The 17,264-nt window shown below is 37.2% G+C and overlaps 3 protein-coding genes across 4 annotated transcripts; 2 read left to right on the top strand and 1 right to left on the bottom strand.

Moving 5' to 3' along the window:
- Positions 1-1,798: 1,798 nt before the first annotated feature.
- Positions 1,799-5,541, bottom strand: LOC100185519 (1,4-alpha-glucan-branching enzyme-like). The gene is given in 16 exon segments (XM_026837531.1): positions 1,799-2,267; positions 2,331-2,448; positions 2,527-2,656; positions 2,715-2,899; positions 2,986-3,148; positions 3,236-3,346; positions 3,428-3,526; positions 3,585-3,724; positions 3,800-3,918; positions 3,978-4,012; positions 4,015-4,186; positions 4,256-4,482; positions 4,549-4,680; positions 4,749-4,858; positions 4,929-5,095; positions 5,160-5,541. Coding segments are annotated over 15 exon segments (2,022 nt in total). The 5' UTR covers positions 5,276-5,541; the 3' UTR covers positions 1,799-2,267; positions 2,331-2,332.
- Positions 5,542-6,113: 572 nt separating this feature from the next.
- Positions 6,114-9,859, top strand: LOC100183157 (1,4-alpha-glucan-branching enzyme). Of its 2 annotated transcripts, none has more exons than XM_026837532.1 (15): positions 6,114-6,302; positions 6,372-6,538; positions 6,609-6,718; positions 6,790-6,921; positions 6,988-7,214; positions 7,287-7,496; positions 7,559-7,677; positions 7,743-7,882; positions 7,941-8,039; positions 8,121-8,231; positions 8,318-8,480; positions 8,569-8,753; positions 8,814-8,944; positions 9,020-9,137; positions 9,200-9,859. In XM_026837532.1, exons 1-15 carry the CDS (start codon positions 6,187-6,189, stop codon positions 9,524-9,526), a joined length of 2,355 nt encoding a protein of 784 aa, XP_026693333.1. In that variant the 5' UTR covers positions 6,114-6,186; the 3' UTR covers positions 9,527-9,859. The 2 variants fall into 2 exon arrangements, with proteins under 2 accessions (XP_026693333.1, XP_026693334.1); XM_026837533.1 differs by having other exon boundaries at positions 6,115-6,302; positions 7,746-7,882.
- Positions 9,860-14,232: 4,373 nt separating this feature from the next.
- On the top strand, positions 14,233-16,797 carry hand (transcription factor protein). The gene is given in 2 exon segments (NM_001078261.1): positions 14,233-14,907; positions 15,361-16,797. Coding segments are annotated over 2 exon segments (1,137 nt in total). The 5' UTR covers positions 14,233-14,637; the 3' UTR covers positions 16,228-16,797.
- Positions 16,798-17,264: the final 467 nt, after the last annotated feature.

Consider the following 17,264-nt stretch of genomic DNA (forward strand, 5'->3'; position numbering starts at 1 on the left):
TTGTCCAATAAAAAAAGCAAAAAACAAAACAATAAGAATATAGAGGTCAATAACACTTAGGATAAATTATTAAACATAACTTTTCTAAATTATTATTGAACATGGTAAGATAGATAACAACATTGGACCCATACCATTTCTTATTTTATCTATATGGTTCTGTTTGCCTCTGTTTTTGTCGTTGGCAATTCTATATTAGAATATTTTAATATTATGTACCAAAGGGGTCCCATCTTTCCCCACAATACTTTATCACAACGAAAAATTGTCTAAAGTTTCTTCATACACGCTGTGTAATCATAATACCCCAATCTAAATTGCTCAAATAACAAAGCGAAATGAATCGCATCTGCAGTACCGCACCCACCAGACGCGCACGAAGACTAAACAGCCAAGCTCCTAACTTCCTTAATCTATAGACTGTATGACAGAGCTCAACACTACATATTTGGCATCGGTAAGCTTTGGAGCCTACACATACAATGATGATGACACCTCGTTTTTTTTCCACGGAAATCCGCGGTAGCCTATTGGTTGTGGATGGCGCTTCCTTCACGCTTAAAATAATACGTCACACTTTTAATTACCCAAACGCTGTCGTTTTCCCTGTGATTTTATATTTAATTTATCATACGTAGTTGATACGTACTTTTTTTTATCTAAACAACAAACTGCATATTTGCTGTTGTAACTTAACGGACGTGAACAGTTAGTTGCGATGGAAAGTTTTTATCGAAATTGATTTGGTTTAATCAAATCGGACTTAAATGTCGGTCTTAAAAGTATATAAATACAGGCTCACTAAAGAAATGTCTGCAGTATTAATTTTTGGGTGGATTAGATGAGTTTTTCCTGCCTAAAACTAACCCAATTTACACATTACCAACAATGGACAAGTGGTCACATACGATTCAAAATGGCGCGCTTCAATTGGCTTGAATTTTGAACACCAGATGCGCAAAGGAAAACGAAAGTTATCACACGGGTTTAACACCTCGTGCCAGCTTACAAGTTACTATGTATGTTACTTTGTGGGTGATTATAATATTTTTAACTTTTTTAGGAATGGCTGATAATTTGGACAGCTGAGTTGATAATTTGGACAGCTGAGTTGCCGTTAACTTTCTTGCCCAAGGACACATACGCCCACAATGATAGCAGCGACGAGTCTTAATTGAACCGATTAGCTCTGGGTTGGTGTACTTGAAGTTTCTATGGATTTGGTCGTAACAAGCCATTAACATAGTCAATAGGTTGATGTTAAATGTTTATAAATGAACAAGCACCGCGGAAGTTTTTTTAATTTAGCGAATTTAAATGTAATTAATATTCGCAGAATAACTTACAGTGAATCTATGTTTAAACCAAACTTTAGAATTATAGTTGAGCAAAAATGGCTGCAATTAGATTTCATTCAGTACTTATATGCCTGGTAGCTGGAATAATAGAATAGAAGGTTATAGAATATTTTCCTTAGTTTTCGGGTGTGTTTATACTTTTAAATGTACTGAAAATACAGTTGAATTAAATCAATTTCTATCGTTCGTCCAAACTGCTGGAGGAAAGATATGATTGCTGTATTGATTATTGTATGTTGGGTGGAGAAGATGGGACATCTTTTCATTCTATTTTCATGTCCCATTTGGTAATAAACAAAGAACATACAAAGAATTACAGAGACCGTTATTAATTGTTTAAAGCACGATCAGGCTATTTGGATATTATGTGCTAAAGGTGTCCCGTCTTTCCCCACCCTATTATATAGATTGTTCTACTGTATGCACCGAAATAGCATGAATAAATTCTACACTTTTATTTGACTAACATATATAAGGCATTGAACACTTATATCTACACAACAACAAGACAACACATATCTACGCACAAAGACGCGTATTCTACAACTAAAGAGTCTTCAGGTTTTTGCTCGAATGGTTCTACCAGTATTGCTGACGACTGTTGTATCCATGACCTTGGTTGGGATAAACGACGTTGCAAGATCGTCGGTTAAAATCTTGACGATATGCACCACTGTTGTAATCGTTGCCGTATGCTCCACTCGTGGATCGGCTTGCGTCGTTATATCTCGACGATCCACTGTGACGTTCGATGTCAAATCGAACATTGCGGCTGCAACCAGGAGTTGAATCATTTTGGCCTGAGCCGCTGTAAGAATTGCAAACGTTGTTGTTACTGTTGCCATAGTTGCTTCCGTGTGCGAAATTGGAAAGAGAAAGAACCAAAGCTGATCTTGAAGGCAAGTAGATCTATAATACAGATAAAGTTAAAAAATGAGCGTTGGTTGAAATCACTTGGTAAAAATATCTTACCATCATTGAATTAGGGAAGTTGTCGCAGTGACCAGTCTTGGCGTGGAATTCAACATTGGCTTGGTTTCTGCTGTGACCACCGAAGCAACGATCATCAGTATCCAATACAATTTTGTAACTATAGATAATATTTTTAATTGTAAGGTTAAATATTTTTGTATATAGGAATGCATAAACAATTTTCGTAGCGAGATACCTTCCGAATTGTCAACTGGGATTCTGTAATCTGGATAACTCTTCGTTGGGTGAAAGTTAAAGGCGAAAATAAGTCCAGCACGTTCGAACACGAACACCTTGTCGCTTTCCTGTGCTCGAGTCACTACAGCCTGTTATGTGAAAAGTTTTCATAATATCAATTTGAATATGTCGTTTAAAATAATTTACTTGATTTGATTTCAACCATCCGTATCGCACTTCTGTCTTGTTCATAGCTCGGTCGAATCGGTTTAGAAATTTGTATCTGAGTTGTTGGTTGTCAGCTAGATGGAACTGTCTTCGAGCGAGTTGGTAGCTGTCATTATTTGAAGGGGAAGGAAGCTCAACCCAGTCAGGATGTCCAAACTCATTCCCTATGAAAATGTATTACAATATGAGATATATATTATGAGATACAGGGTATAGTTATATTATTGGCAAATACATTTACATCACTCACCAATGAAGTTAAGAAATCCTTGTCCAGCAAACGCGTGGGTAAATAACCGAGTCATCTTGTACAGACTCAACCCACGATCTAAACATGGAGTCAACTGTTGTGATTCCGACATTGACGAATCTCCGATCAATTTACGACTCATTGTCATTCGACCAACTTCGTTCTGAGAATTACAAGAAGTGGATTAAAACAATCAATGCGAGATAAAACACACTAATATTCATCTTGTGATACATATCTCTCAACAAACCTGTTCGTGATGTTCTGTAAACATGATTCGTTTTTCTTCGACTCGGTTTTCTCTGATCATCTGCCTGATGAAATGCATATTCCAATCTTCGTCTCGCGTATCATTCAATAACTGTTGTACACATGGCATTCATTTAGAACTGTTACGAAGTTAAATGCTTTTGAGTTAAGTGCGTAGTGGTTATAGACAAACCTTCTCCCAGACATTTGCAGCATCTTTACAAAGTCTGTAGTCGAATCCAAGTCCTCCTTCGCTCACGGGTCTGCAAAGGGCTGGCATACCTGGTACATCCTTTAATTGAACAAGTTAGACATCTCGTTTAAATACAAGCTGAGATTAAAGTGCTTACCTCAGTAATGGTGATCACGTTCGGGTAGAATCTGTGAAGCATATCGTTCATCAACATGATGTAAGCCAATCCGTCAGTTTTCATTTGCTTGCCGAAGTATTGTGAGTCTTGATTATCTCGGAAAGAAAATTGTTGAACTGCTGAGAAAAAAAAACTTTTAGAATAAAAACTTCGCTCCAATATAATGACATCACATATAGAATCCATATACATACCATGTTTGGACGAGTCATGGAAGATCATTGATGACAATCCGTTGAATCTGAAGCCATCAACGTGATACTCGTTGACGTAATACCGCAATTGAGACATAAGAAATCGAAGAGTTTCCCATCTGCATGGTTTATATTTTAGGTTTATATAACAATATTTCCTTTTAAAATTATCGCGTACTTTTTGTAATCGAAAATCCTGGTATCATGTTCGTTGTTAAAACCTTAGCTCCTTCTTCAAAGAAGCAAGCCTCCGTCCCGTCAAATATGTTCAATCCATCCAGAACGTTCTTAGATGCCTCTCCGTGCATAACGTCAACCATCACATAAATACCCATTCCATGAGCAGTCTGTACAAGCTCTTTGAATTCTTCAGGCGTTCCGTACCGACTAAAATATTACATGCGTTAATAAACTGCTACGAATTGTTTAAGTTCGTTAGGTGGTTTCTGTTATTACCTGGAGGTGGCAAAGTAGTTGGTAACTTGGTATCCCCAACTTGGGTAGTAAGAATGTTCGATCACAGCCATGAGAAGAAGCGAGTTGTATCCCTGATCCCGGATGCGAGGGAGGATGTTTGATGTAAAGTGACGGTAAGTGGAAACTTCACAACGATCGGATGCGATTCCAATGTGTGCTTCGTAGATACGAAGACGATCCGGTTTGTTTGGTCGTGTATGAGTGAACTGCGGAAACAAACAGTGTTGAGAACAAGAACGCTAATCATGCACGTCACTGTAATAAATTCAGACCTGTACTCGTTGTGACGAAGGAGGATTCCAGAACCTCCATTTGAATCCTTGGTTGCCCTCACGTTGAACAACATACTTGGCCCATGGAGAAATTCGTTCGATTCTTTGGTTGTCTTTCGTTTCAATAACGATCTGTACAGAAGTTTAGATAAAATACCAGCAGCTTCAACATTTGTTTCATAATTTCTTCATAAACTTACCTTAAGCTCACTGCAGTGACGAATAGCACATGATCCGTCTCGATTTGGAGGAATAAAGAGTTCCCATTTATCGAACCCGATCTCCCGATATTGAATAAGATTCCAGTTATCTGTCAAACAATTTAAATCAGAAAGCTGTTGCTATTTTACACACGCCAGTAAGCCAATAACCAATCTTACTGAATTCTCCTTTCAAATAAACAGCTTTCGCGTTTGGAATCCATTCCATGCATCTTACTCCTCCGTCCTCTGTCATCATCACCCCGAACTCCTTGTGTCCCTGAGTAAATCGCTCCAAACCTTCCTCTCTTTCGATCGACATCTTAGTCTTCTCAAACATACCATATCTTAGACAAAACCCTTCAGTTAGTATACCGAAATAAAACACGATGTATTACCTATCACACTTACCTTGCCCGAATGTCGTCTTCGTAAATTCGAAGCTGAGGATAGCTACGGAAGAGATTCTCAATAGCGGGAACTCCGCACTGCTGCATAATTTGGTTGTTATAGCTTGAGCATTCCATGATGATAAGAGCAAAGTTGTCTTGAAGCTGATGATGATTTGATTGAAGCTTGAACTGAATGATGATGTCGTATCATTTCGATCGACCCTTTTATAGTCGAGTGTCTGATCTCTTTACAATTAAATCCTTGGGAATTGTTTTGAGCGGAAAGTTTTAAATCACTTTCCTGTAATTACGCTCCACTAGTCTAATTGCGATTTCGTAATCGTTTATCATTTTAATCCGCTAAATAGGAAACACGGGTATAAGCGTGGGAGTGCTATCGTATGTAATGCACTTGTTTAACTCGTTCAGTGCCATAATAAAACCTACTAAAATATAGTTAAAAAATATTAAAACTAGAATGAAATGGTTGCAAACGTCAAAAGCGTACTTTTAGTTTGAGTACAAAATCACGATCCTTAAGCAAATCTATACATATACGTAATTTAGGATCATTTACCAACTGTTAGCTGTAGGTGTTTAAATTTTGTGCATGATTGCAGTCTAAAACTTTATATTGTGATTGCATATGACTTAAGATAAAAACCTCCAGTTATAAAAGCAGGTCGTGACATGACAGTTAAATTCTATTTAATTTATTTTGTAAAACTAATATTTTAAGTAATAACTTGACAATTTGAGGGAATTGTTACAGGTGGAATTTTTAATCAGTTGTCAAATTATTAGAGCACAATACTATTGGCGGATGGTAAACTACATTTAAGCCAAATACGATTTGTATAAGTAGTAATAAAAACATGTCTGTTAATTAAAACTTCCCTTCGCATGTAATTCAAAAGGATTTAATTGTAAAGAGATTAGTCAATCTCGAGTATAAAAGGGTAGACTTAAACGATACGACATCATCATTCAGTTTAATCTACAATCAAAGTATCATCAGCTTCAAGACAACTTTGCTTCTTATCATCATGGAATGCTCAAGCTATAACAACCAAGTTATGCAGCAGTGCGGAGTTCCCGCTATTGAGAATCTCTTCCGTAGCTATCCTCAGCTTCGAGTGTACGAAGACGACATTCGGGGAAGGTTAATGTGATGTATATAATAATTGTGTTATATTTGTGTCGGTATACTAACTCAAGGGTTTTGTTTAAGATATGGTATGTTCGAGAAGACTAAGATGTCGATTGAAAGGGAGGAGGGTTTGGAGCGATTTACTCAGGGACACAAGGAGTTCGGAGTGATGATGACGGAGGACGGAGGAGTAAGATGCATGGAATGGATTCCAAATGCGAAAGCTGTTTATCTGAAAGGAGAATTCAGTAAGATTCGTCCTGAACTCAATGGCTTGTGAAGAAAATAATAAGTTTTCTGATTTGAACTGTTTGACAGATAACTGGAATCTTGTTCAATATCGGGAGATCGGGTTTGGTAAATGGAAACTCTTTATTCCTCCAAACCGAGACGGTTCTTGTGCTATTCGTCACTGCAGTGAACTTAAAGTGAGTTTATGAAGTAATCATTACACATATGTTAAAGCTGATGGTATTTTATATAAACGTTTGTGGTACAGATCGTTATCGAAACGAAAGACAACCAAAGAATCGAACGAATTTCTCCATGGGCAAAGTATGTTGTTCAACGTGAGGCCAACCAAGGATTCAAATGGAGGTTCTGGAATCCTCCTTCGTCACAACGAGTACAGGTCTAAATTTATTACAGTGACGTGCATGATTAGCTTTCTTGTTCTCAACACTGTTTGTTTCCGCAGATCACTCATACGCGACCGAACAAACCGGATCGTCTTCGTATCTACGAAGCACACATTGGAATCGCATCCGATCGTTGTGAAGTTTCCACTTATCGTCACTTTACATCAAACATCCTCCCTCGCATCCGGGATCAGGGATACAACTCGCTTCTTCTCATGGCTGTGATCGAACATTCCTACTACCCAAGTTGGGGATACCAAGTCACCAACTACTTTGCCACCTCCAGGTAATATCAGCGACCATCTAACCGACTTAAACAATTCATAGCAGCAGTTTACTAACGCATGCAATATTTCAGTCGGTTCGGAACGCCTGAAGAATTCAAAGAGCTTGTACAGACTGCTCATGGAATGGGTATCTATGTGATGGTTGACGTTATGCACGGAGAAGCATCTAAGAACGTTCTGGATGGATTGAACATGTTTGATGGGACGGAGGCTTGCTTCTTTGAAGAAGGAGCTAGAGGTTTCAACGACGAACATGATACCAGGATTTTCGATTACAAAAAGTATGCGATAATTTTAAAAGAAAAGAAAATATTGTTATGTAAAACCATAATAAATCTTGCAGATGGGAAACTCTTCGATTCCTTATGTCGCAATTACGTTATTACGTCAACGAGTATCACGTTGATGGCTTCAGATTCAACGGAATGTCATCAATGATCTTCCATGACCCGTCCAAACATGGTATATGGATTCTACATGTGATGTCATTATATTAAAGTTCTATTCTAAATTTTCTTTTTTTCCAGCAGTTCAACAATCTTCTTTCCGAGATAATCAAAACTCACAATACTTCGGTATGCAAATGAAAACTGACGGATTGGCTTACATCATGTTGATGAACGATATGCTTCACAGATTCTACCCGAACGTGATCACCATTGCTGAGGTAAGCACTTTAATCTCAGCATGTGTTTAAAGGAGATAACTAAGTTGTTCAATCACAGGATGTACCAGGTATGCCAGCCCTTTGCAGACCCGTGAGCGAAGGAGGACTTGGATTCGACTACAGACTTTGTAAAGATGCTGCAAATGTCTGGGCGAAGGTTTGTCTATAACGACTACGCACTTGACTTAAAAGCATTAAACTTTGTAACAGTTGTAAATGAACGCCATGTGTACTACAGTTATTGAATGATACGCGAGACGAAGATTGGAATATGCATTTCATCAGGCAGATGATTAGAGAAAACCGAGTCGAAGAAAAACGAATTATGTTCACAGAACATCACGAACAGGTTTGTTGAGAAAGATATATCACAAGATGAATATTAGGTGTTCCATCTCACATTGATTGTTTTAATCCACTTCTTGTAATTCTCAGAACGAAGTTGGTCGAATGACAATGAGTCGTAAATTGATGGCAGATTCGTCAATGCCGGAATCACAACAGTTGACTCCATGTTTAGATCGTGGGTTGAGTCTGTACAAGATGACTCGGTTATTTACCCACGCGTTTGCTGGTCAAGGATTTCTTAACTTTATTTGTGAGTGATGTAAACGTGTTTGCCATTGAAACTATATATGTATATTAACATTTGCATATATATATCATATTGCAATACATTTCCATAGGTAATGAGTTTGGCCATCCTGACTGGGTTGAGCTTCCTTCCCCTTCAAATAATGACAGCTACCAACTCGCTCGAAGACAGTTCCATCTAGCTGACAACCAACAACTCAGATACAAGTTTCTAAACCGATTCGACCGAGCTATGAACAAGACAGAAGAGCGATACGGATGGTTGAAATCAAACCAGGTACATTATTTTAAACGACATCTTCATTGATCTGATATCTAACAAGTTACCACATAACAGGCTATAGTGACTCGAGCACAGGAAAGTGACAAGTTGTTTGTGTTTGAACGTGCTGGACTTATTTTCGCCTTTAACTTTCACCCAACGAAGAGTTATCCAGATTACAGAATCCCAGTTGAACGATTCGGAAGGTACATGGCCACGCAAGTTGTTTATACATTCATATATACAAACATATTTAACCCGACAATTAAAAAATTATCCAGCTACAAAATCGTGTTGGATACTGATGATCGTTACTTCGGTGGTCACAGCAGAAACCAACCCAATGTTGAATTCCACGCCAAGACTGGTCACTACGACAACTTCCCTAATTCAATGATGGTAAGATATTTTTACCAAGAGATTATAACCAACGCTCATTTTTTAGCTTATCTGTATTATAGATCTACTTGCCTTCAAGATCAGCTTTGGTTTTTTCTCTTTCCAACCTCGCACACGGAAGCAACTACGGCAACAGTGGCAACAACGTTTGCAATTCCTACGGCTCAGGCCAAAATGATTCAACTCCAGGTTGCAGCCGCAATGTTCGATTTAACATCGAACGTGACAGTGGATCGTCGAGATATAACGACGCAAGCCGATCCACAAGTGGAACATACGGCAACGATTACAACAGTGGTGCATATAGTCAAGATTTTAACCGACGATCTTTCAGCGACGGATACTCCAACCAAGGTCATGGATACAACAGTCGTCAGCAATACTGGTAGAACCATTCGTGCCTAAACCTGAAGACTCTTTAATTGTAGAATATCCGCATTTGTTTGTAGATATGTGTTGTCTTGTTGTTATGTAGATATAAGTGTTTAATGCCTTATAAATATTAGTGTCAAATAAAAGTACAGAATTTATTCATGCTGCTGTAATGTAACAAATAGAATAATCAATGCAACAGTCATTCGTTACCTTCAGTAATTAGAAGAGTGGTAGAAATTCGTTCATTTTTATCCTTATTTTCCGAACACTTAAAAGTATAAACAAATCCGAACACTAGTGAACTTACCATTCTGTTATTTCTGCTACCAAACATATACTGAATAAATGTTGCAGCCATTTTGTAACTTCAATGAGCTCGTTGGTATATAACATATTTCATTTTATTCTTCTTTTCGATTACAAATGTAGTAGGATGGGGGAAGACGTGACACCTTTAGCACATAATATCTAAATATCCTAATCGTTTTTTTTTAACAATTAACAACGGTCTGTGGGAGTCGGGAGGATACGGTTTTATAATTCTTTGAATGTTCTTTGTTTACCACTAAATGTGACGAGAAAATGGAATGAAAAGATGTGCCATCTTCCCCCACCCTACTATATATAATTTTAACAACAAAAGTACGAGGCTTACGGCATAACGGTAGTCGTTAAAACACCGTGTCTATAAAACATAGAAAGAACATTTGATAAAAAAATAAATTAAATCAATATTTCATTCATTTAATTATTTACATTCATCTTAATCTAATAAGACATTTTGCCACCAAAGCTTTATTATAACGATAAATAATTTGTAAAACATAATATCAGTGCGACCTGCGGTATGCCACAAAGTTGGCTTTTCTTTTATCACATCGTTTCTGAATTATGCGGGATTACTGATTGGTTTACTAATATTAGGCTTATAGGCACATCGGTAAGCCATCTAAAGGTGGCTGTACACAGTATCCGGGCGAATTCGCATGCGAGGTAGTATGCAAACCCGTGTCCAATTTCGCATGCGGTAGCGAAATCCCGACAAAACAGACCAAACGGCCGAATTCCGGATACTACGGCCACCTTAACTCGTTTGTGTGTGTTTCGTCGAATCGTCGATCGTGTGTAAATTTGGCAGAATCGATATTTTTTGTGTCAGTTCAATATTGGCTCTCATTTTAACTTGTGGCATTTTATTATACGTCCATACTGTATTATAGGATTTGTGGCGTCTCTTATATGCTTTCAAATTCGTAAAGGGGATTCGTATACAGTAAGTTGCTTTTTCGTTTTAAATACTTTGTATGCGTTGTAGTATACCATCTTAACACTGCATACACGGTTGCTGACGCGAGATACCTAGGAAAAGGCGGAGAACGGCGTTCGGTTTGTCGTATAACGCCATTTTTGGTCTCACTTTGATGGCGTTTTTAGTTCTTGCAATAATTTGGAGACACGGCGGTACCTGCAAATCGCCAAATCAAACATCGGTTTTGTTCCTATTATTATTCTTGGTTAGTTGATCCCATAATCAAAAAAGTAATAAGTGACACTGAAGAATTTTTTGCCCAATATTTTCAAAATCAAAATATATGATGGTTTTACCACGAATTAATACTATCATACAAATGCAAACGCATGTTTTTTTATCGGGGATTATACAGGAAACACATCTTGTCTGCGGTTTTTCTTAGTTTTTGTTTGACGTTATTCAGCTTCGAAATGTAAGAAAACTAAATTTTCACCACTTCCATATAGAGTGTTGTCAATTGTTGGATATTTAGATATTATGTGCTAAAGGTGTCCGGTCTTGCCCACCGTACTATATATTGACTGTGTACCGGACGCTTTAAACTAAACATTATAAAACACATGCTACGCAGAGTTGTCAACGCCACATATAGTAAAACAGGAGTCAGCTGATACGTAGTTCTTTTGACCATACTTTGTTATTTAGCATCCGGTGGTATATTGCCGCACCGACGTGTACGCAACAGGCCTCTCGTGATTGTTTCTTTTTGCGGTGAGATTTACGTCAATTTATATAGAAACGTCACAGACTGCTGAGTCTAACGTAAGTATCAAAAGCAGTTTCCAAGCTTGAATCGGTTTACGAGGTGTATGGCGTTTTGTTGCCCTGAAATAAGTATTTTACTAGAAATATAAATTTAGCAATATTTGACTGGAAACACTATAGAAACAAAAGCAGTTCTATTCTACATATCGGGTTGTTGCTAAATCATACAGTACTATATAAATGGCTGTATATATTTTGAGATTTAATCCTATGTAGGCCGTATCATAATCTTATGTATTAGTTATGTAGGCCGTATCATCAAAGAAAGAGCGTATAATGGGCATATGATAGAAATACTCAAATGTAATCGAAATGTACGACCAACATTTTTAAAAACGAAATAGCTTGTGAATTAAAGGCGTATTAAAAAATCAAAGTTGCGGTAAAAAATCTGCCTCGCGAGAATGTGCGACACAAAATGCGATCAGTATGTTTGGATATTATGGTCTGAAGGTGCCCCATGTTACCCCACAGTAATATATGGTAGGGTGGGGGAAGATAAAGTGGGGGAAGATGGAAATTTAGCACATCATATTTAAACATCCTGATCGTGTTTCAAACACATAACATCGGTATGTTGGAGACTGTTCTTTGTTTAATACTAAATTGGACGAGAAAATAGTATGAAAAGGTGTCCCGCCATCTTCTCCCACCCTACTATATATAGGAGAAAATATAACGTCAGATAAAAACGCGAGTAAAAATTCCCTTTTTTCCATTTCATTTTGACATATTTCACGCTCTTTATTTATAGATTCGCTCGTTTACATAATTCATAACGTCAACTCTGTTTTATAATGGCTTCGATGTAAAAATGAAAGCAATAGTATCTTCTAATGAAATTAAATATTAAAACCTTCTTTGTAAATCCTTTCCGTTTAGTTTAAAATAACTTAAAAAAAGAAATTATAACACTTTGATTTTTTATGTCCCAACCGATTTTTTTTTATTTTTCAGTGTGTTTGGCCTGTAACAGAAAACTATATTTCTATAGTAACGACTTGCTTGATGCGAATCTATCAATTATTGCAGGAGCCGTACTAAGTTTTTAAGTTTTTGAAACATTTAGTACGGTTCTTGCAATGAATAGAAGATTTGCAGCGAGCAAGTCGTTCCCATATATTCTATTTTGCACAGCGTCACTTCAGTATACTATGATGATACGACCTATACTTAATCAAAAGCGACCTATGCTTAATTAAAAGATTTATATTTATATTACTGTATGATTCATTAGCAACAATCCCGCATGTAAAATAGAACTGCGCTTTTGTTTTTATATAGTGTTTCCAGTCAAATATTGCTAAATTTATATTTCTAATAAAATACTTATTTCAGGGCAACAAAACGCTATACGCCTCGTAAACCGATTCAAGCTTGGAAACTGCTTCTGGTACTTACGTTTTACTCAGCAGTCTGTGACGTTTCTACATAAATTGACGTAAAACTCGCCGCAAAAAGTAACAATCACGAGAGGCCTGTTGCGTACACGTCGGTGCGGCAATGTACCACCGGATGCTAAATAACAAAGTATGGTCAAAAGAACTACGTATCAGCTGGCTCCTGTTTTACTATATGTGGCGTTGACAACTCTGCGAAACATGTGTTTTATAATGTTTGGTTTGAAGCGTCTGGCCCACAGTCAATATAGTATGGTGGGGCAAGACGGGACACCTTTAGCACATAATATATAAATATCCAACACCCAATGGGAGTCGTGGAAATATAGTTTTATAAATATTTGAATGTTTTTTTACTATAAAACTATAAAATGGGACGAGGTAATAGAATGGAAATGTGTCCCATTTTTAAATATAAAACAAATATAAATAAAATCTGTATATAGTATTAGTACCCCATATCTCTTAATAAAAAAAGCAATCTAGAATAATTGTTACGCCGGGCGAGGTTTAAACTCAAGTGTAAATTTACAGCCAACGCGTGTAGAAGATTGTACAAATCATATTTATACCTATTCTTTACCAATCACTCAATTCTCATACATCATAAATCTTATTGAGTTATAATACATGTATAAATGGATTCCACCTACTGCTCCACAGTCACCAATGGCGACCCAAAATTACTTAGCTGCTTATTTCTGGTTTGTTTTTGATCAATTTTGCTTAACTGTTGTAGTAAAAGACTTAATTAATACTACTAATTTGTTTAATACGTGCTTGATCATTGGAGCTTTGCCCTCTTGTTTACGCCTTAATACTCGCGAGTGACGCAACAATGGGCGATTTTCCACTCTTTAAAAATAATAATTCGTTTTTTTAATTGATCTAAATAGTGTTTTTACCATAAGATACCACAAATAGTATTATTTCCTAAATACTTTTATATGAAGCAAACTTACATGAACGCGGTTCGAATTCATTTTTAATAACACACGAACATGTAAGTAAATTGCAAATTCAAGTCTCGCTTTTCTCTCCCAAATTTCAAAAGGGAATAAACTACCCGTTTGTTTTGATACGTCCAAATAAAACGTCATGGGAGTGAAGGAAAAAGGTGCCGCTGCCTCTCGCCTTGTAACTATGCTCGCGTGAACGTGTGATGTTATGGAAATTGATTTTGGAGTCATAAAAACGAGTTTTACGTTTGGTTGAAGCTATTTTGAGAGCTCGTCATGAGAGTTATCGGTATATAAGCTTCATGTATACAATATGTATTCTTCAGAACTTTAATGTTCACTCATTGAATGTTTAACGATTAGTTAGGCAGGTGTGTATATATTATATGGTTATGAAAAACTTTTGTAAAGAAAATTTACCAATAGGATTGCAGCCATAAACCTAAAAAGTTGTAGCCATAAATTTAAAAAGGTCTGTTATCATCATTGCTGTCCAAGAAGTTTGTCTCTGTGTTTATGTGGTTTACATAGTTATATAAACAAACTTTTAATTCACAAAGTATAGCATGAGACATGCATTGTTTTTTAAGAGTTTAAGCACCCGTAAAGAGTAACAAAAAGCACTAATGTGAAGAAAGTTTTATTACAGTGATTTTAAACCCGTTAATTAGTGCCGTGTTGTACCGAATATGTCTTTTCAACGTAACGTCCGGCAGAAAGAAAAGAAACGAACGGAATGCATCAACAAGGCTTTTTCCGACCTTAGAAAGTGTATACCCAACGTACCGTCGGATACAAAGCTTTCCAAAATCAAAACCCTACATCTGGCGTCTTCCTATATTGCTTATCTATCGGACATATTAAAGCATTCCGATACCGGCGACTGTACGGGAGGAAAAGGGTTCCGCGCCGACTTAAAGGCTTTGAAATCCCGCGAACGTAGAAAGAGTTTCAGAAAGGTATACCAAGCTCGTTAAATTTTTCGATACCACTTTACTTATTTGTAAACATTGTTCAAGTCAACGTGTCGTTAATGAAGCGCTTTTAAACCATTTTTTAAACCTTGTGGCAGTTTATATGGTAATTTATTTAACACATATAGTAGGGTGGGACAGATGGGACACCGTTTCATTCTGTTTTTTTTTTCTTCCCATTTGGTAATAAACAAAGAACATTCAAAGAATTTTAAAGCATATCTGAACGATTCTTATTAACCATTGCTATTAATTTTTAAAAACGCGATCAGGATATTTCGATATTGTGTGCTAAAGGTGTCTCCCGTCTTCCTCTACCCTACTATATATTAATCTAAGATCCTCTGTATGGAAAACTTGTACTGCGCCCTGAACCAGTTTTCGTTAAAATAAACTGTTGTATATTAAAGACAGCATTAAAGTTTGAAAATGTTACAGGGTTTATCAGACACTCATAACGGAACAGGTACAACTCATCTAATTAAACGAGCTTCCAATGGTGGAACTGGGACATGTGGTACGGCAAGTGACGACCCAGAGAAACCTCGGAAGGGGAGGACCGGGTGGCCGGAAAAGGTTTGGGCCCAAGCGCTTGATATATCAGAACACCAAACTGCGGACAGTCTGGAGCAAAAACAGAAAATGGCGCCGATGACACAGACTGTACATTCGAACTCGCACTATCAGCAGGATGTATCGCATCACTACGGCGCTCTGGTTAGCCAGAGCTCATTTTACACCAAAGTTGATCTTGTGTTAAAAGACGACGACAGACCTTTGATTCAAGTTCCTTTTAACACGTACACGCAACCAACCCAGCCGATTGTCCACAACTCGAACGACGCTTCTGCAACTGCTTATTTTGAAAATGCGTTCAACGCCATGGGCAACTCGGTCTCGCCCAGCGTGAACCAATTGACTTACACCGAAGTAGGGTCCGATTATTCTCCGAGTTATTTTCGCTCAGAAGATGCCCTTCCAACAATCATGCAAGCGCCACTGTTTCATAATTTTCGGGGAGGCACGTTACCCTCTATTTCGACACTCTGCTGCGGTGATAAACTGACCAACCCTACAGTTGGCACACACTTTGCGCCTTTCATTGATGTTAACACAAGCATAGTTACCGGGGAAAAGATACTTGTAGACACCGAAACTTCTGAAACTGTGCAAGCTCAATCAAGCCCCCAGTTAACTGAGCTTCAGCCAGTATCAGTGGTAAAAATACCTGAATTAGAACTTGTATATTCGAAAACTTTAGACCCAAGAGAAATTCCGGGACACCAACAAGTTAAAAGTATATGAAAAAGTGAAGGGGAAAACTATCAATGTATGTATGGTAGGGTGGGGTAGGATGAAACATATTTTTATAATTTTTCGTCCTATATTTGGTAGTAAACAACGAACATTCACAGAACTATAAAACCATATGCTTACGACTTCTATAAACCGTTGTTAATTGTTTAAAACACGGTCAGAATATTTGAATATTACATGCTAAACGTGTCCCGTCTTTTCGTACCCAACTATATATTTAAAAGTTCAAACCTAATACAATATACGTGCCTCTGTTGGTGTTGCTGGCCAAGACAACTCTCCAACCTATTATCGTTTATAGTAAACTGTGTTTTACTGGTATTTAATTTTCCCAAAATTGTAGCGTTGGCAATAAGGCTCTATCCTAAATCCCAGTTCATATTTTACAAACAATATAAACAGGAATACAGAAAATAAATATTTGGTTGCTATATAGTGTGCCAATTTTTTAGTAAACCTTCAATAATTTCTGATAAAAATAGAGTGCGTTTGTATTGCCCATGTGTGCGCTTTTTTCCACTTTAGCGAAATATACAGCACAATACTTTAAACGAAAAATCGTTTCTGTTTTCGCATCGCAGTTGTTTTTGCAACAAATTGAAAAAAACATGACTCGCTAAAAATCTTTTCGGCAAAATTTTGTTGTTAGAAAAATCGCATAAGCAAAACTTCTATTTACAAAACCGTTTATTTTATACCTGGTCACTTATAATCAAAGTCCTGTGAAATGTATGTCAGTATGAATTAGGGTAACGCTGTGAGGATGACAAGATGCGATAAACAAGCCTGAAAGATGCCAGGCCCAAGCACTACAGGGCAATCCACTCGTATCTGTATCTTGTTTCCCAAGCCATTTTCGTTACGTAACTATTCGTTGCGTAAGCGCAAAACAGTGTTTAAGCAGTTCATTAAATGGATGTAAAAATTGGAAATAAATTCTGTTGCACAACTGCCATAAAATCCATCTACTGACATATTATATCAAATGTGACAAGAATCATTTTAATATTTTTGGTAAGATTTTA

Source organism: Ciona intestinalis, chromosome 14, assembly GCF_000224145.3.
Source record: "Ciona intestinalis chromosome 14, KH, whole genome shotgun sequence".
NCBI classification, from domain to species: Eukaryota; Metazoa; Chordata; class Ascidiacea; order Phlebobranchia; family Cionidae; genus Ciona; species Ciona intestinalis.